General features: G+C 41.7%; 1 protein-coding gene across 1 annotated transcript in view; it reads left to right on the top strand.

Moving 5' to 3' along the window:
• The window catches only part of FAM71D (family with sequence similarity 71 member D), a 29,234-nt gene that overhangs the window by 3,987 nt on the left and 4,018 nt on the right, over window positions 1-21,229 (top strand). Inside the window, exons 2-7 of the mRNA XM_032624329.1 lie at window positions 803-891; window positions 5,042-5,217; window positions 8,453-8,652; window positions 9,357-9,864; window positions 12,711-12,958; window positions 19,090-19,118. Of these exons, the coding sequence (XP_032480220.1) occupies window positions 5,059-5,217; window positions 8,453-8,652; window positions 9,357-9,864; window positions 12,711-12,958; window positions 19,090-19,118 (1,144 nt within the window). The 5' untranslated portion in view covers window positions 803-891; window positions 5,042-5,058. The remainder of the gene's footprint in view (window positions 1-802; window positions 892-5,041; window positions 5,218-8,452; window positions 8,653-9,356; window positions 9,865-12,710; window positions 12,959-19,089; window positions 19,119-21,229) is intronic.

The following is a 21,229-nucleotide window of genomic DNA, read 5'->3' on the forward strand; positions in this document are numbered from 1 at the left end:
CCACACCAGTTTCCATACTGGCCTTACAGCACTTGAGTTCTGAGAGCAATTATAGTTGTAGTTCACCTGGTCCCAGGTATTCCTGAAGGGGTTATTTCAGAATTTTATGGAGAGGAAAAAGGATTGTCTATAGTGTCTGCAACCACAATACGGTGTGAGAACTACATACTAGTGACAAAATAGTATGAGCATATGTAAGTGTATACATGTACACAACTACCAGTTGGGATGGTAGAGAGTTGAATAGAGTGCTCTGGCTCTTTACAGGAAGACAATAACCCAGGCTTCTTACCACCCTCCATGGCACAACGGTTATTTGAGTCCATATTACTAGCTTTGTCACATTATAGAATATCCTCATGACTATAGGAGCCCAGGATTTCACTTATTTCGTAGTTTCAGGCCAGCTATGGGCTACAGACTCATGACTGTCTGATTCCACTTACCAAAAACCGTGATTGGCACCATTGCCAACAGCTCAGTTCAAATACAGACAGCAACCTTCTGACTACTAGTGTAATTAGAGGAACTCTTTTTTTTTTTTTTAATTTCAGCATAGGCAAAAGCCTTTATTTATTTAATTTAATTTTTTTTTTTTTTTTTTTTTGCCCGCTCAGTTCCCTGACCAGGGATCGAACCCGTGCCCCCTGCAGCAAAAGCACGGAGTCATAACCACTGGACTGCCAGGGAAGTCCCTAGAGGAACTCCTTTTAAGGCATGGTCCTCATGTAGTAAATGAAAGTAAGGATTAGTATTTTCTTCCTTTGTACACTTTATTTTCCATTTCTTGTCTCCTTCACAGAAGACTTCATCATTAAAAGGAAGAAGCCCAAAATGAAGTGAGTTAAAAACTTTGTCTCTGAGAGGACTGTGGCTTGACCCTGAGTTGAGGTAAGAGGTGATGGTGCATATGGCTGGCAGGGTGTGGGGGGACCACGTAGAGCTACACTGTCACATGCGCCCTCACCCTTGGTCTCTCTCTCCCTTCGCTTTCTACTTACTCCACTTTCCAGGCTTTCTCTTTCTCCTTTCCTCTTCTGGGAATGACGCTGTACCAAAGACATTGCTTACAGGGATCAGCTTTTCTAGACCTCAAGCAGGTACACATGAACTGATAGTAGAGAGTCTGGGCTGATAGGGACAAAAGTGTAAGCAATCACAGCTGTTCTGGGAAGTGAAGGGTGAATAGTTGCTGTGATATTACTGGTAACCCTGAACCAAAAGGCTGCCGACCTTTGCTTTCCTTCCTCCGTCATACCTTGCTCTCATCTAAAAATGCACCTTTCTTGTGACTTCTTGTCAGATTCTAGGAGATCCCCGTATATTTAGGCCCCAAAGAATCCAGTTGATGTTTTCCAACACTTGCTGTGTCCTCTGATTCTCTAAGGCGGCTTCATTGTTTCTCAGCCACTCAGCGATGATAAAATAAATGCCTTGTCCTGCTGGATGTCACGGAGGAGATAAAACCTAGATGGCAATGGGCCATTATGTGCCTTTTTCCTACCATCCTGTCACTGTGAGGATTCTCTCATTGCTATTGCAAAGCTCTCTCCTTGGAAATCTGAAGTGGCTGAATACAGCCTTTTGCACTGATGGCCAAACACTCAGAACTCATCCATCTCCCCTCCTCCATGCTCTCGTCTATAGCAGCGGTCCCCAACCTTTTTGGCACCAGGGACCGGTTTCATGGAAGACAGTTTTTCCATGGACCGGGGGTGGGGGACGTTTTCAGGATGATTCAAGCCTATTACATGTATTGTGCACTTTATTTCTATTACTCTTACATTGTGATATATAATGAAATAATTACACAACTCACCACTGCCACTGATCTGACAGGAGGCGGAGCTCAGGCAGTAATGCGAGCAATGGGGAACGTCTGCAAACACAGATGAAGCTTCGCTTGCTCGCCAGCCACTCACCTCCTGCTGCGCGGCCTGGTTCCTAACAGGCCACAGACTGGTACCAGTCCATGGCCCGGGAGTTGGGGACCCCTGGTTTATACCTTCTTTTCCTTCCTCTTTCCTTGTATTATTATTCCCATTAAAATTTTTAAACAATCACAAACAGAAATATTGCAAGTACAATACAAAGACTTTTTTTTTCCTGAAGCTTTCGAGAGTAATTTGCCAAGTCGTTGCCCTATTATCCCCAAATACAATCAAGGGCATTCTCCTACACGGCCAAAATACAACCATCAAAACCAGGACAGGGGCTTCTCTGGTGGCGCAGTGGTTGGGAGTCCGCCTGCCGATGCAGGGAACGCGGGTTCGTGCCCCGGTCTGGGAAGATCCCACGTGCCGCGGAGCGGCTGGGCCCGTGAGCCATGGCCACTGAGCCTGCGCGTCTGGAGCCCGTGCTCCGCAACGGGAGAGGCCACAGCAGTGAGAGGCCTGCGTACTGCAAAAAAACAAAAACAAACAAACAAAAAAAAACCAGGACAGGAGCATTGCCTATTACCACCACCTAATCCAGAGACCCCACTCCGCGTTTGCCAGTTGTCCCAGTAATGGCCTGCACGGCCAAAGGATCCAGTTCGGAATCACTGTCATGTCTCTTTAGCCCCCTTCAGTCTGGAACAGCTCTATACTCTTTCTTTGACTTTCATTAGTTTGACATTTTTTAAGATCACAGGCCAGTTATTTTGTAGAATGTCCCTCAATTTGGATCTGTCTGGTGTTTCCTAATAATTGGATTCAGGTCATGCATCTTTGGGAGGAATATCACAGAATGATGTGTGCATCTCGTTGCATCCTGTAAGGTGGTACGTCATTATCTCGTTGCATCCTGTAAGGTGGTACGTCATTATCTCGTTGCATCCTGTAAGGTGGTACGTCATTATCTCGTTGCATCCTGTAAGGTGGTACGTCATTATCTCGTTGCATCCTGTAGGGTGGTACGTCATTATCTCGTTGCATCCTGTAGGGTGGTACGTCATTATCTCGTTGCATCCTGTAGGGTGGTACGTCATTATCTCGTTGCATCCTGTAGGGTGGTACGTCATTATCTCGTTGCATCCTGTAGGGTGGTACGTCATTATCTCGTTGCATCCTGTAGGGTGGTACGTCATTATCTCGTTGCATCCTGTAAGGTGGTACGTCATTTTGGTTTTTCCCATTACTGATAATGTTCACTCATCACTTCACTGAGACGGTGTCTGCCCGGCTTCTTCACTGTACAGTTACTTTTCCCCCTTGACACTGATAAATATGTTGGTGAGAGGTACTTTGAACTAAATATTCTGTTCCTCATCGAAATTTTAATTTACATAGAGTCTCACGGTCTCCTATTTTATTAGATCAATTCCCCTGCATGAACATATTACCCATCTCTGCCACCGTCCTCTCTCCCTCTCGGACCCCCTCCTCAGGCTGCTCGGCCCTGGTTTCTTACACTGGGCTGCACCCCTTCTCCTGGTAATAGATGCCCTCTTGCCTCCCTTGTGTCCTGAGCTGTGGCTCTTCACTCCCTTCATTAGAGTCCTGCCTCCCTTTGTCCCAGCTAATGGATTTAGGACGAAATTATTCAGGAAGGGAAGAGAATAGGAAGAAGGGGAAGGCACCTTCTGTTGTCTCTGGTTCACCCTCCTTTTCCTTTTTCCCATACGTCCTGACCTATCCTGACCCCTCGCGCCCTTGCCGATTCTCACATCCATCTTTCCAAGCACTCAGGGCAGGACTGAACCTTAGGCCATGGCATAAGCTCCTCTAGTCAGACTATGAGGTTCTGATTCCTGGTGTGGGGACTTATAAGGTGTGACCTCGGGTAAGTTACTTTCCCTCTCCAAGCCTCATGGTGTATAAAATAAGTATCTTAAAAATGCTAGTTCATAGTGCTTTTAGAATCAAATGAGACAGTGCATGTAAAGCTATTATTGCCTGCCGCAAAGCAAGAACTAAATATATTTTGTTGGTTATTATTTTCCGTCCTCCCTGTTTCAGCTGATGGTTGTTGTTTTATCTGTTTCTCTTTTTTTCCTGAATGATCTCTTTTGTCTCATTCTTTTTACATTTTGGCTCCTCTGGACTATTTCACTTTCTCTTGAGTTATTTCACTTTCCCTATGTTCATGTGTAAGATGCGCTGGAGGGGGGCATTGTGTTGTCACCAGCAGAAGGTCTGATGAGAATTCCCAGGGTCACACGCTCATGGGTTAGCAGGCAGCGGTGGTCTCTGTGTCCCAGGCCCTGGCTGGGACAGAGATGGGGCATGTTCACTGCTACTGTCTAGCTTGGCTAGGGAAAGGAAAAGAAGGATCTCTGAGAAAGGACTGAGGTGGAAATAAGCATTCAGAACTTACTGCTTTCCTCTAACCGGCATGGAGTTTGTGAAGAAGGAAGAGTGATCTTTTGAAGGTTTGAACAGAATTGCATTCTAGGACCTGTTCCTTTCTTGGAATTCTGTGATTTCTGGTAGGTGAAAGGTGAAATCCAATGAAGTAGAGCCATTGGTGTCTACTGAAGCAGTTTCTGGAGAGAGAGCCAGAGCGACAGCAGGAGATGTACAGCTGTCAGTGACTAGATAGATACCCACTGTTCACTAAGCCTCGGTAGCGGGTGAATGGTCAGGAAGAGATGATCTCAGGTTAGTATGGTTAGTATGGTATACCCTACTTACAGAAAAGGACTTTAGGCCCATGCATGCTGGGAAGGATAGAGGTACCATTAATTAGGAAGGTGGAAAATAATGGTTTGGGGAGGGGGGATGCTGAGAGGCCTCCCCTAACCACCCTAACTAATTTCTGTTGCCAGTCCCACACCCCAGACACTTTTTATCGCATGGAATTGATCCAGAGTCTTTGTAGCCCTTATCATCCAACATCTTCTTGCTTACTTGCTGTTTCCCCAGAGACTGTAACCTGCGTGAGGGCAGGCATCGTATTGGTCTTATTCACATGGATCTCCAGTGCCCATCACAATCCCTGGAATGTCGTAGATGTTGATAAAATTAGTTGAATTAGTGGAAAAGTGAGGCGACTTAATTATTATATTAGATTTTCTCTGTCTCTGTTCATTGTATTTCCATTTCTTCAACTTTCTGAGGTTTATACGTAAGCACAATGAAGAAGAATAACAGCCAGTCTACTACGAGGATCGACGAGCAAGATGACATCTGTGTCCCAGGCTCCAAGGATCCAGGAGAGCTTCAAAATATGTTGGATGAAGGAGAGTATGCCCCTTTTGTATCTCCTCCCATATTAGAGAGCAGTTTTATCCAGGTAAATAATAATTGAGCCCTGAATTACGTTCTAATAACTTTGGTAATTAATTTTCTCAAAGACAACAGAAAAGGTTGGAAAAATTGTTTTAATGTGGCAAGGGAATGTGTGATACAATTAAAGGGAACAGTTTGGGAACTTCAAACAACCTAAAATAATTATGATGTAAAAGGAAAATTCATTTCAAATTTTCCCAACAAACTCTTACCTAGAAATTCTGTCCCAAGTCTACTGAAATTTTCATTCTATCATCATCTCCCCAAAACTACACAAAGAGATTATAGTCATTTTTAGAATATTCTGCCACAGAAAAGCACTCAGATAACTCCTTAACTTAGGAGACATTTTTTTTTTTTTTTTTTTTTTTTTTTTTTGTGGTACGCGGGCCTCTCACCGCCGTGGCCTCTCCCATTGCGGAGCACAGGCTCCGGACGTGCAGGCTCAGCGGCCATGGCTCACGGGCCCAGCCGCTCCACGGCATGTGGGATCCTCCCGGACCAGGGCACGAACCCGTGTCCCCTGCATCAGCAGGCAGACTCCCAACCACTGCGCCACCAGGGAAGCCCCTAGGAGACATTTTAAAGAATAACATCTAACACAACTAGGGATTAAAATGCATTTTCGTTCTTAGTTCTGAAGGTAAAATATAATTGTCAAATTGTGCCAGGGAGAAAAGTTTCCTTCTCCTAAAAATGTACCTACATGATGAATGAAACTACACTTCAATGCATTTGAGAGCAGTTCTAACTTTCCGCTAAACATTCAACATGAAATTATTCAGACAGGGGCTTCCCTGACAGTCCAGTGGTTAAGACTCTGTGCTTCCGCTGCAGTGGGGTGCAGGTTCGATCACTGGTTGGGGAAGTTCCGCATGCTGTGAGGTATGGCCAAAGGGAAAAAAAAAAAACTCAGACAAAGAAACAGGGAAATGAGTTAAATGGTGTGGGCCATACCCTTAAACTTCCTGAAAATGTCACAACCAAGTCTAACGTGAAACATGCCCATTTAAGCAGCTCCTCGGCTGATTCTACAAAGGAGTGACAGGAACGACAACATGCACACATTCTCTGCACTGACGGGAGACCTCCTCACTTCCAGACACCATAGGAGGGAGGTGATGCCTCAAAGAACACTAATGTTTAAGTCATGCCCCAGAAAGCATGTGATGCTGTGATTTGACGTTCTTTACCTTCTGTGTGCTTCTTTCCTACTAATAATCTTTTTATTTTATTTTTCACACTTCTGCACCTTTTTCAAATAACCATTTTCAAGTTCTAATGAACACTGGGAGAGGCAGTCAGCATTCTATAAATCAGACATGGCCCCATGTCTTAACTGGATATGTTATTCCCTTTAACACACACAACCTCTTGTGGTCGGTATGTCTCTGGCAGCAAGTTATCAAGGTTCCTGACTCAACTGTGAGCGAAAAAGAACAATTATCTCAAGTAGAGTGAAAGAACCACAGGACCTCAACTCACTCTTGGGAGTCATCAGGGACCTGGGTTGTCTCTTTTTGTTGTCACCCTCAAATTCACTCCCTTCGTGATATCACATGCAAACAGGACATGACAGCTGCCAGCAACAGAAGGGATGTGTCTCATCCTTGAACTGTCTGTGAGGGCTGAGAACCCTTTCCCAGAGCCTCCAGGAGGCCCCCAGCAGTGTCTCGTTGGCCAGGGCCTGCTGAGAGCAATCACTGGCCAGGGGATGGAATGGATCACCATGACCAGTTTAAGTGGATCAGGATTTAGCTCCTCAGCTGGGGCAGCATCCCTGAGGGGTGGATACTGGACAAAACCAGAATTCCATTAATCCGATGAATAGGAGCATGGCTTTGGGTAGGTAATCAATAGTGTAGGCTACAATCTCTTTCTAAATATATTTGCTTTTAAGTCATTTATTTTTTTGAAACAGTTAATGTACAGCTGAGAAACCAAGTGTTTCCCCTCTCTGGCTTCCTTCACATCCCTGTCTACCCACTTTCCAGTCTCCTCTTCTTCCAACTGGCAGAGATTCTCAGACAGTCTATGTCCCACATTGTTCAGGTCTCAGCTAGAGGTCCCTTCCTCAGGGGAGGATTTTCTGACCCTATGGTGAGGGTGTGCTGGAGCTGGCCGATTGGTAAGTGTTCAGGAAGTTTACAAGTCAGTTGTTAAACACAGCCATCGTTAAGAATTAAATTGTATAAACTTATAAATAAAACTATTCAGGGGCTTCCCTGGTGGCGCAGTGGTTGAGAGTCCGCCTGCTGATGCAGGGGACGCGGGTTCGTGTCCCAGTCTGGGAAGATCCCACACGCCATGGAGCGGCTAGGCCCGTAAGCCATGGCTGCTGAGCCTGCACGTCCGGAGCCTGTGCTCTGCAATGGGAGAGGCCACAAGAGTGAGAGGCCTGCGTACCACAAAAAAAAAATAAAAATAAAAATAAAACTATTCAAAACAAAGGCAACAAGGGATTTCCCTGGTGGTCCAGTGGGTAAGACTCTGCACTCCCAATGCAGGGGGCCTGGGTTTGAACCCTGGTCGGGGAACTAGATCCCACATGCATGCCGCAACTAAGAGTCTGCATGCTGCAACTAAGAAGTCCACATGCTGTGACTAAGAGCCCACATGCCGCAACTAAGACTCGGTACAGCAGAAATAAATAAATAAGTAAATGTTTTTTTAAAGTACCCCCCCCAAAAAAAAACCAAAGGCAACAAATACTCAAAACTCATCATTCCTATTATATTACTACATTTTACTATTATCTTGAGGTTATGGATACAAGTTTGACTTCTGGGAGAATCAATTGGTTGTATGGATTTATCATAAAGAGTATGGTATATCACTGTCTGTAAATTGTGTGCTACTCATCTTTTATACCAGTGAAATTGATAATAAACTTATGAGCATCTCCCGAGAGACAGTGGTTACACACTTATCAGCACACCATTGCCTTCCTCCTCCCAAGTCAAGTTTTCTGTGATGTGCTCCACAGCACAGCACCCTGAACTTATACTCAGTAACACTTACAACAACACTTAGTGACATACTTGTTTAATGTTCGCCTTCCCCAGTGGACCCCACAGGTCAGAGACTGTGTCTGTCTGTTCTCTGTGATATCTCTAAGAATTCACTTGAACAAAGGCATCATGGTTCATTTCTCCTTTATTCCTACACTGCTTGGGTAAACGAGGTTGTCAGGGCCACACACTTCAACAGAAAACTCCTCTTCCTGTTCTCTGCCTCAGGTCAACAGGAGAGGTGAATCCATTTACCTTCACAACCGAGCCAACTGGGTGACTGTAGGCATCTGCTCTTCCAGTCCCACCCTCAAGACCCCCAACGCGATGCTGTTGGCACATCTGACACCCGCCGCCCAGAAAAATTCAGAACCCCTTTTTGAAAGTCTTCTGACATCTCCTTCTCTGGAGAATCTGGTGCTCACCAGGTGAGTTACAAAGAGAAGAGGTTAAAGACCTCTCAGAAAACATGCTTTACCCCTGAGGAGCTGAGAATAGAAACACAGATGACAAGTGGTCCAAGGGAGCATCTCACTTGTGCTCCCTGCTGCAGATGAGAGAGTCACATCCTTAAAGTCTGGGGAGATAGTTTGACAACCTGGAAGTCAAACAGGCCATTCACTTTTCAAAACTTAAACCTAAGTAACAGGAACTGAAGGCTCATAATAAAATGCCTCTCTAGAACATTCCCCCCACCCTATCCCAACTTCCATCAGAATTAGCTCTGGTCTTGTCTCAAGCCACCAACTTGCTGTAGGACCCACAGCAAATCACTAACTTCTCTCAGTCTCAACCTTGCAGGATTAACTAAATGGGACAACTTCTCCTAAATAAATAGTAAATAGTTGATATTTTAGTTCATTAGAGTCTTAGTATGATTCAGGCCAGATGGCCCTCAGGAGCCTGATTACATGTACTAAAAATCAAAGTTTTGACCCTCAAAAGCTAAGAACCAGACCTGGGAACATATGGCCACAAGAAGGTCCTGCCCCGTCCCATGCCTGCCCCTCCCCAAGCCTGTCAGAGAGACACGCCTGTTGTCCTGAGTCTCACGCCACAAACTGCTATAAAAGGAAAGTCCTCCCGATAGTTTCCAATCAGGCCTCCAAGTGATATTTGCATTTGTCTGCAGGTTTCTCCCTCTGCAGTTTGTGACTCTTTCTGTGCATGATGCTGAGAATATGCGCATCAAAGTAAAGCTGGTGAGTGGCCGAGCCTACTACCTACAGCTCTGTGCCCCTGCATGCAAACAAGACACCCTATTCCGTCAGTGGGTGGAACTCATCTCCCTCTTGAATGAGGAGAAAGCCAAAGCTTCCAAAGTGTCAGAAGTCTTCAGCCTCTCAGAAATCAAAGACAGCACAGACATCACAGGGTCAGTGGACATCACGCATATTGCAGCCTTCACAGCTGTACAGACCCCACACCGGTACACATGTTCAGACCCCATCAATGGCATAGAAAGCATTGATTTCTCAGAATTCACGGACATCACCGATGTCACGGATATTCCAGAAAATGAGGTCACCGAGGCCCCAGATATAAGAATTGTCACAGAAGTCACAGAAGTCACGGACATCTGCAATGTCACAGTGGTGTTTGAAAATGATGACATACTCAGGGCCAAGCAGGAGGAAAAGGTATGTGACATGGAAGACTTTCATTCTCTAATAATCACTCTCTTTCACCTTCTTTGGTAAGCTACCTGATAGCGATTATCAAAATGCTATGGAACTTACTCTTAGTAAACTAATATTAATAATGAGTTCTGATACCTGAACCCTGGTGTAAAAGAGTTGCAAGATGTTCCCTGAAACAGGCAGTGCACATCCATACCATACAACTTAACCCTGTATCAGAAAGCTATGGTGGGATAAAAGGAACTTTGGTATCAGAAGCCCTGGGTTGGAATCTTGCCCTGCTGCATATTAGTTTGGCCAAGTCACTGAACCTGCATGAGTCTGTTTCCTCACCTCTCAAATGGGGATATTAATATCACGCAAGGGCTATATTAAGGTTTAAATGTACACAAAAGTATGAAGTATACTGAAGGATGGGGTGAAATTTCAATAAGAAGTGAAGGTGGAAATAAGAAAATAAAATACCCAAAGTGAGCATCTTTAGAAAGGGCCAGAAAGTGGAAAAACACAGAGACACATCTGAGAATAAATCAGTTTGGCTGGAGCATAACATATGTGGAAAATATTAGGATATAGGATGGAAAGTTGCTTGCAAACCTTGAATGCCAAAATAAGAAGTGTAGACTCAGTCCTTGGGCAAACCTTAGCCACAAAATCTCTGTGTAAGGGAGTGAAAGCTGTGTTTTTAAAAGATTAGTCTGATGGAAGGATGGATGGCAGGTAAAGAGATCAGTGTCTAGACTGCTGCTGAGAAACCTCCGTGGGGCCCACAACAGAAAAATGGCAGAGGGCAAAGATGGACATTTCCAGAAGAAGAAAACGCTAGCTAATGAATTTAGTGGAAAAGTTTTACCTCACTAGTAATCAAAGAAGTGCAAACTTGAAAAAAATTTCATCTATAAAACTGCTAATTAAAAGGATAAAAATAGTCAGTGTTCGTAAAGGTGGGGTCACCTTGGAATTTGTAAAGATTCATGGTAGGGTGAGAATTGGAACAAACTTTCTTGAAATCATTATGAGTCAAGAACCTAGAAATGTTGACACCCTTTGACTCAGTGATTCCACTTTTAAGAATCTTTCTTAAGGAGTTAATCATCAAAAGGAATGAGGATTTAGCTATAAAGATGTTAATCATACCACATCTATACCATGTTTATAAAAATGAAATAATGAAAATACGGAAGTAAACTGAACATCCACCACAGAGAAATGGCTAAATGAATTTAAATCCCCAAAGGTCAGGTACCATGTTTATCTCATTCAGGAGCAACTACAGTGACTGGCAAGATCATAGTCACTCAGGAAATATTTGTTAAACGAATGACTACTCTGTAGCTGTTAAAATTGTTGGAGAATTTTTCTTTACTTGGAAAAATGTTTATGATGTAAACCTGAGTGAAAAACGAAGTAAAGAATATGATCCTTATTACATAAAAATGCATGTAAACACACAGACAATAGGAGGGGGAAAAGTCATATTGTTAATAGTAGTTTGTTTCTAGATTGCAAGTTTATAAGCAATTGATGTTTTCTTCTTTATATATTTCTGAATTTTCTGTTTCCTACAATAAAAATAATTTTTAATTAGAAAGATTCAAGTCGCTTTACACAGTTTTTAATAACATTTTATAATAAATCATTAAGTGAAAAATGTGAGATATGACCACAAAGCAGACACATTCAAAATAAATAAATAGACAGAAAGATCGCAATGAAATGTGTCATGGTAGTTATTTCTGGCCTGTGGCATCAAGCAAGCAATAATTTTCTCCCTCTAACTTTATATCTCTTAGGATTTCCCAAATATTCTATGATAAATATACATTACTTTCATTGTCAGAAAAAAATGTTTTAGCTTTAGAGAAGATTATTGCATTATTTTCAAGGAACAGCCATAGAGGTGATGGACTATGTAATGACAAAGGGAGGAAGAAGGTGCAGATGTGAAGGACATCAGAGAGACGGAGTCTTTTTTAAAAGATTTATTATTTATTTATTTTAATTTTTGGCTGCATAGGGTCTTAGTTGCAGTACGTGGGATCTTTCATTGCGGAGCATGGGCTTCTCTCTGGTTGTGGTGTGCGGGCTTCAGAGCTCATGGGCTCTGTAGTTTGCGGCACGCAGGATCTCTTGTTGAGGCGTGCAGGCTTAGTTGCCCCGCGGCACGTGGGATCTCAGTTCCCTGACCAGGTATCGAACCCATGTCCCCTGCATTGGAAGGCAGATTCTTTACCACTGGACCACCAGAGAAGTCCAAGAGAGACAGAGCCCTTAAGACCGGCTGACCTATTGCTCTGAGGCCTGAGAGAGATTCTAAGGAAGGCGGGGAGCGACAGAAGTGGTGTATTAACAGAAACCAGGACATTAGAACGGGAAATATTTTAGGGTACTAAGTTTTAGATTCTAAGTCTTTTGAAAAACAAACTCTTTAGTATTACTAGGAACCTCCAACTTCTGTCACCTATTAGATGCTCTTAAATCAAGAGCAACCTTGGATTGGGGAGCAGGTGTCAAGGCATTTCTAGAAAACCTTCCTTTCCTGCCAATTCAGGGAGAGGAAGTCCTGCAATTGAGTCCTAATTTTCTTGTGTGAGGTGACATTGGTATACCTGACCACATGAGTTCTAGCATGTGCTGTGTCAGGTCCCCATGCTGCCAGCCTCCAGCACCCACCTGGACTCTTCTCAATGGTTGTGCAATACCAAGCCTCACCCCCCTCATCATTGTGCCTGTGCACTTGAGGCCACTCAGTAAATATAGATGAAATAATTACTGCTCCTTAAATAATCTGCTTCTGTATGATGCTCTTCTGCTCCCTGATTTGCTGCCGCCTGTTATTTTCAAAGGAAAAAATGGAAAATATTCTGAAGGCTGGTTGTCTACGAGATACAAAAATTAAGAATGAGTTTAGAGAATCCTCAAAACATGTCACCATCTCAAACCTAATGCTAACTTTCGAAGGTGAAAGATGTTTTCAAACTACCTTGACTCCAGAAGAAGGTGAGACAAATAAATCCAAAGAGATGAGCGATAGGCCCACTGAAATAAGGACAACAGACTCTAAAAGCACGGCTCTCAAGGCTGAAGAATCCAGGTATGTGAGGCAGGGAAATGCCAAGTGATGCTAAGATGTGAAGTATGTAAATAAGTGCATGCTTTCAAGTCCCTGCAACTAGGGCATTGTTTGCTGAAGATCCTCAGACATACATACAATGTAATTGAATGATAACATAATCAACTCAGTTATCCACATTTGGTTCAACTTTGTCTAATTTTAATTTTCACACCAACTTCTCACACCATTCAGTTGCCATTCTGGGCCATCTGCCTGGTGTCAGTGGTGTGTGCTGAAGAAAACAACAGAATCACGATGTCCACATTTTGGAGATAGAGGCTACAGTATTTACAGGTATTTTTATCTTTACACTTCTCTGTATTTTCTTCTCTACATATCCCTTACCCTTTTTTTTTTTTTTTTGTGGTACACGGGCCTCTCACTGTTGTGACCTCTCCCGTTGCGGAGCACAGGCTCTGGGCGCGCAGGCTCAGCGGCCATGGCTCACGGGCCCAGCCGCTCCGCGGCATGTGGGATCTTCCCAGACCGGGGCATGAACCCGTGTCCCCTGCATCGGCAGGCAGACTCTCAACCACTGCGCCACCAGGGAAGCCCTACCAGTGGTTCTTAATGTGTGGCTGGTCAGCAGCATCACCTGGGAGCCAGTTAATGATGTAAATTCTCAGGCCCACCCCCACCCTGCTGAATCATAAACTCTGGGATGGTCTCAGCATTTTGTGTTGTAATAGGCCTCCCAGTGGTTCAAATGTACAATCAGGTTTGAGAACTGTTGCCTTATGAGAAGCCAGTCCTAGGTACAAAGCAGGGCTGAGCAAGGCTTGTGAGGGCTTCTCCTGAGGCCCCAGAGCCAAAATGGGGATTCCCCTTCATAGCCATAGGAAGAACAATCAGGTCAAATTCAAGGGAGGCTTCTTCAGAAATTTTTCCTATATGACCAAGAGCTTTGAAGTTTGGATTAAAAAATATATTAAAAATCAATTCATATAGATAACTAATGAGAACCTGTTGTATAGTACAGGGAACTCTACTCAATGCTCTGTGGTGGACCTAAATGGGAAGGAAATCCAAAAAAGAGGGGATATATGTATACATATAGCTGATTCACTTCACTGTACAGCAGAAACTAACACAACATTGTAAATCAACTATACCCCAATAAAAAAAAATCAATTCATGTCTTTTTCCTCTCTGATTGCCATAGCTAGGACTTCCAAAACTATGTTGAATAAAAGTGGTGAGAGTGGACATTCTTGTCTTATTCCTAATCTTAGAGGAAATGCTTTCAGTTTTTCACCATTGACATGATATTAGCTGTGGGTTTGTCATACATGGGCTTTTATTATGTTGAGATAGGTTCCCTCTATGCCCACTTTCTGGAGAGTTTCTATCATAAATGGGTGTTGAATTTTGTCAAAAGCTTTTTCTGCCTCTATTGAGATGATCATATGGCTTTTATTCTTCAATTCGTTGATGTGGTGTGTCACATTGATTGATTTGCAAATATTGAAAAATCCTTGCATCTCTGGGATAAATCCCACTTGATCATGGTGTATGATCCTTTTAAAGTATTGCTGGATTTGATTAGCTGGAATTTTGTTGAGGATATTTTCATCTAAGTTCATCAGTGATATTGGCCTGTAATTTTCTTTTTTTGTGGTATCTTTGTCTGGTTTTGGTATCAGGGTGATGGTGGCCTCATAGACTGAGTTTGCAGTTGTTCCTTCCTCTGCAATTTTTTGGAATAGCTTCAGAGGATAGGTGTTAACTCTTCTCTAAATGTTTGATAGAATTCAGCTGTGAAGCCATCTGGTCCTGGACTTTTGCTTGTTGGGAGTTTTTAAATCACAGGTTCAATTTCAGTACTTGTGTTTGGTCTGTTCATAGTTTCTATTTCTTCCTGGTTCAGTCTTGGGAGATTGTACCTCTCTAAGAATTTGTCCATTTCTTCTAGGTTGTCCATTTTTGGGGCATATAGTTGCTTGTAGTAGTCTCTTATGATCCTTTGTATTTCTGTGGTGTCAGCTGTAACTTCTTTTTCATTTCTAATTTTATTGATTTGAGCCCTCTCCCTTTTTTTCTGGATGAGCCTGGCTAAAGGTTTATCAATTTTGTTTATCCTTTCAAAGAACCAGATTTTAGTTCATTGATCTTTTCTATTGTTTTCTTCATCTCTATTTCATTTGTTTCTGCTCTGATCTTCATGATTTCTTTCCTTCTACTAACTTTGGATTTTGTTTTTTCTTTCTCTAGTTGCTTTAGGTATAGAGTTAGGTTGTTTGAGATTTTTCTTGTTTCCTGAAGTAAGATTGTATTTATATAAACTTCCCTCTTAGAACTGCATTTGCTGCGTCCCATAGGTTTTGGATCATCGTATTTTCATTTTCATTTGTTTCTAGGTATTTTTTTTTCAATTTCCTGTTAGATTTCTTCAGTGATCCATTGGTTGTTTAGTAGCATATTGTTTAGCCTCCATGTATTTGTGGGCTTTTGCAGTTTTTTTCTTGTAGTTGATTTCTTAAGTTCATAGCATTGTAGTAGGAAAAGATGCTCGATATGATTTCAATTTTCTTAAGTTCACTGAGGCTTGTTTTGTGGCCCATCATGTGATCTATCCTGGAGAATGTTCCATATGCACTTAAAAAGAATGTGTATTCTGCTGCTTTCGGTTGGAATGCTTTTATTTATTTATTTATTTTCCAGATGGAAGAAACTTTCCTGCTTCAGATTGAGGGTGGAGAAGTAGCTGAAAGAGAGAAATTTCCCTCAGGACACTGATCTATTATTTCTTGATGGTAACCACTGAGTTCTTTCGGTGGAACTAAATAATGCCCAGGAGGACTACTGGAAGTCTGATGTGTTAGAGGAGAAAGAAGGAAGGGAGATTTAAAAAGTAACCAATCGGTGCTTTCCTGGTGGCGCAGTGGTTGAGGGTCCGCCTGCCGATGCAGGGGACATGGGTTCGTGCCCTGGTCTGGGAAGATCCCACATGCCGCGGGGCGGCTGGGCCCGCCCGTGAGCCATGGCCACTGAGCCTTTGCGTCTGGAGCCTGTGCTCCGCAACGGGAGGGGCCACAACAGTGAGAGGCCCGTGTACCGCAAAAAAAAAAAGTAATCAATCATCTGTCAGAAGTAGTGAGAGAAAAACAAAGAATGTAAGAGGCAAAGGTATAGAAGCAGGTGCCACTCAATAGAAAATATATCTTTTGCTGTGTATGAGTATGACTTTCATAGAAAAGCATAAGATTTCTAAAAAACAAATGAGATAAAATTGAATCCATCCAATCTAGCAATTTGTCCTAAATAATAATTAATCAGGTCTGATCATTGTGACATCTTCCTTCTGCTTTATCTCATTCATTATGTCTCAAAGTCCGTCCCGCCCTTGTCTAAGGCTTCAGAAACACACGATTCAAAATCTAACAAGGTTAACTGTTTAAATCATTTCAACTTCTTTCCTTGCCCTTTTGCAAATAATAGATGCCCTGAAGCACTGGATTAACTTTTAATGCCTTTAAAAAAAAAACTTAAAAATAATAATTAGTAAACTTTTTTAAAGTACAGTTTTAGATTTACAGAATAATTGAGCAGATAGTACATACAGCCCCACATACCCACCCCATTGCCACCTCCTCACCCTCCTCTCATCCCCAGTTTCCCCTATTATTAACACCTGCATTGGTGTGGTACATTTGTTACAATTAATGAACAATATTGATATATTATTATTAACTATAGTCCCTAGTTTAAGGTTCACTCTCTGTGTTGCACAGTTTTGTGGGTTTTGACACATGCATACTGACACATAGCCACATAAAGAACAGTCTCACAACCCTAAAAATCCTCTGAGCATTAGATAAGCTCTTAGCAGTTTTTTTAAATATTAAAAATTATAGAGAGAACTTAAGTTTTTAGGTTGAAAAATGATCTGCAGGTGCAAAATTTTGTTAGTCTCACTATTATGATCACTATTAGAAACGATGAGGAAATGAATGCCTATATAAATAGCAAAAGTCTTAGAATTTTAAAGATTGAAAAGGATCTTGGTTAGCAAATCCCAAACTCTTCCAGGCCCTGCCCTTCAGTCTCTCAGCTTCCTGTGTGATCTATCTGCTGACCCTACTGTAGAGAAAGAAAGAAATAGATAAAAACAAAGCAAAAAACAAATTTTGGTTCTAACTAATCCTCTTAAGTCCAATTTAATCAAGCATAAGTTATATTTTATTGCCTATTTGCCTCAGGAACTTAATTACTAGCTAGAGCCTAATTTGAGAATGTTCATTATAAATGAAAGATGTGATAAGATCAAAGAACAGAATGGGATTCACTGATGCTTAATCCTGGGACAATTGCAGGATTAAGTCAGGGCACCATGAGAGTGATAACTAAATTCTAGTATATATTCATTTTTCTTCTCTAAGACCATGGATTTCAGTGACACTTTCTAACCGTATACTTTGGAACAATGGGGAAAAAAATTAAACAATGATGTCATTGAATATTTTGCCCTCAGATTCATTGATCTTAAAAATGTAAATTGAGCAACTTAAATCTAGATGAGTGAAAGACGCTGGAGACTTGTATAATGTCATTTTAGAAGTGAAGGATTTACTTTATAAAGCATTTATATTCCTTCGCATACCTCGGCAATAGTGCTACTGTGACTCTTCCCTTTGTTTTAAAGAGGACAATGGCAGGCTTTATTTTAATTTGCACCTATTTTTTTTTTAAGTACACTTTCTTGATATTTCTCAGTCTCTTGAAAACTTTTATCATTAAACTCAACCTTATTTAAATCACCAGACCTACTTGGTACATGAGTAGTTGTTTGCAAACTTCTCAGAAAATTACTAATTTAACCTTAAGATCCGTTGTAGAACCTGAACTGCATGGATTTGCCAGACCTCTTAAATGGATCAGAATTATGTCTTTGCACATTTACCTGGGAAGATATTATCTAAGGATAATTATTCTTTCCAAACCCTTTTACTCAAACAGCAATACTTCCAAAAGAGTTACTGAAATGTAGCCAAGGAACAAAGATTTGGTGAAAATTAACTGACAATTTTATATTTTAGCATGTCAATGAGGTTACAAAAATAAGTATTTTTTGATATTAATTTTAAAAATCAGGCATGCAGAAAACAAACTTCTTTATCCAAAGACATCTCTGAAAGTGAAATAGCCTGAAAAACTGACAGCTAGTCTCCTATTTTATCCACTAAACCATAAGAAGTGTATTAACTTGGACAAATACTTGGGTATGTTATTCGCCTACAAGATTCCCATCAGGGCCACAGAGATTGTGATGAAGAGCTAGCAGAGTAGGCACTGTAACCCCAGTCACCCCTCCATTCCAGAATGTACCCCACGTGTCTATGAGAGCTTCCTGTGTGATCTGTCTGCTGACCCTACTGTAGAGAAAGAAAGAAATAGTGATCAAACAGCTGACTCTGTTTACGGAAGCCCCAGAGCAGCAGCAGTTAGCTTCTTGGAGTCTCAACCTCAAATGAATTTTCAGGGGCTCGAGAGGTAGCAGGTTAGGGATGGTCACAGCCTCACTGAGTGACAGGTGATAGTTACAATAAAAATAGGTTAGGGCTTCCCTGGTGGCGCAGTGGTTGAGAGTCCGCCTGCCAATGCGGGGGACGCGGGTTCGTGCCCTGGTCCGGGAGGATCCTGCGTGCCGCGGAGTGGCTGGGCCCGTGAGCCGTGGCCGCTGGGCCTGCGCGTCCGGAGCCTGTGCTCCGCAACGGGAGAGGCCACAGCAGTGAGAGGCCCGCGTACCACACACACACACACAAAAATAGGTTATATGTAATTACATACAACTCACTTTTAAAGCTTTTACACGTTGGATAGCTTACATGTTGCGAAAATTTAGGTAATTTTACCCTAAGAATACTCTAAGAATACTCTAAGAATTACTCTAAGATTTTACTTACTCTAAGAATTTGCTCTAAGAATACTCTAAGAATAAATAATTTTACTCTAAGAATAAATTATAATGAATAATACCCTTGACTTGCTAAATATGTTTCATTACTACCTACAAAGTACTTAGAGAATGATTATCTCATACTTAGTAGTTCTTTTCTAAGTATTTGTGGTTATACTGCCAAAACATTGAAATGTGCTATTTATTTTTACAGGAGCAGGAGAACTGATTCAGACACTTCAGGTATGAAACAAATTCCACTACGTTTCTTTGTGATCCCTGGTATCAAGCAGTCACCTCTGGGTCCTAGAACAGAGTAGTTAAGAACAAAGGAATCCAGCTAGATGTTTTGATGCGTTCCCTTTCCTGCCTTTGCTCCATTGTGAGAGTCCTATCCTGCAGAAACTGCCTCAAGGACTATATTCATGCTATCTTTCAAGAGGTAGGCATCACTTTGCTTTTTTCTGTGCTGATAGAGTTCCCTAGTTCCCTGAATGTCTAACTCACTGGGCGTGAACCACTCCCGAGGTAGCTCTGCCGGCAGAACCTGAACATGATACGGCCTCTTATCCCTACTGATTTGGAAGGGAATTGATCCACAGCGCAATTTCTTGGTAAATCTAAAACCTAGCCCCTCTTTCCTTCCTGCTTACGTCTTTGGCTTCTGCTTCGCTGTCAGGTGATACCATTTAATTACCATTTTCCTTACATATTTCCATGTCTCGGGATCTTTAACCTGTAACAAGTATTTGAAGTAGAGGCTGTCTTGTAGGCACCGGTGGAGATTTCTCCCCTTACTTGCTGCTGACCCACTTCTAAGTTACTGTCTAACTTCTGGGGGGTAGAATAGGCCTCAGCTCCAGTCATGCACATAAAAGAACATCATGGAAGGAACACAGCAGCACACTTAACTAAATGTAAATGGAGAGGAAAAAAATACCAAAAACACTTGAAGACATTTTTAGTCACTTTTGCAAGAGTCCTACCAAAAAAAAAAGCAAATGATTGGTGGAGAGGGCTAAATGGGTAAAGGGGATCAAGTGTATGGTGACAGAAGGAAAATAAATTTTTGGTGGGGAGCACATTGTAAGATATACAGAAGTAGAAATATAAAGTTGTACACATGAAATTCATATAATGTTATAAATAAATGTTAGCTCAATAAAATTTTTAAAAAGCAAATGATTATAGAAAAGCTATTTATACAAGCAGGATTTGTCTTTGGGCCTTCACCACTGGAATTTAGTGTCCAAAATACCAGGTGAACTTCACTGTAATGTGGTTTTACCTATATTCCAATCTACAGTATTAAACCTGAAAACAATGTAGGAAAATGCTATCGTAGTTTATAAGAAAAATACAAAATTTTCTTCGCAATATATAGAATTTTCATCTATCAATTTCTATCCCAAACTTTGTTTCAAAAAGAAATCAAATTTGTAAAAATTCCAGAGATATCCTACACTGGCAAACATTTTCCTCTTATTTTCTAAAGACAAGGATAAATCTAGCAACAGCCTTACCACTAATACATAATTAGTGCAGGAGCATATAATTAGTACATTCTTTGTACATTCTGAAGCACTCCTTATTTTAGCCATGGAAATTTGAAATTAATGTAGGACATTGATACTTTTATTTTCATCTTATATGTGACTGATTCTTTTACCTGTCTTCTGGCGCAAACTCAATTTTGTTCAACTGAACAAGCGTTCATTGCCTATCTATTATATATGAGGCACTGTGACAGGCTCTGGGAGAGATTAAAAATAAATAACAGGACCTATTACCTGGCTTCAAGACATGTGCACAAATAACATAAATAGGAATGTTATAGGCCCTGTATGAGAAAAGTGGAGAACTTAGTTTTAGCTCAAGAGAGAAAATCATGAAAGATTCTACAAAGGAGGCAGTCTTTGAGTTAGGAAAGGGGAAACAAGGATATCCTGGATATAAGGAACAGTGTGGGCAAAATCAAAGGAATGAGACAGGGCTGGGCATGTTGAATTTAGGAGTAGTGAGAGAGGCAGCTGGGAAGCAAGGCAGGAGTCAGGTCATGGAGGTTGTAATCCACACTAAGGTGTTTGGAAAGTACTACTTGGTAGGTAAGGAGGAGTCACTGAAAGCCAAGGAAATGACAAAATTAGTATTACATTTTAGGATGAATACTCTGACTGCAGTCTCTAAGAGAAGCTGGAAGAGGCTAGAGGCAGAATGTCATTATAGTAGTCTAGGTGAAGGGTACCAGAGTCTTGACCAGGCAAGAAGCAATGAGATGAGAACAAGGACATGAACACACAGTCAACAAGCTTTAATGACTAAACTACCTGTGTGGACATGAGAAAAAAAGGACT

Source organism: Phocoena sinus, chromosome 2, assembly GCF_008692025.1.
Source record: "Phocoena sinus isolate mPhoSin1 chromosome 2, mPhoSin1.pri, whole genome shotgun sequence".
NCBI lineage: Eukaryota > Metazoa > Chordata > Mammalia > Artiodactyla > Phocoenidae > Phocoena > Phocoena sinus.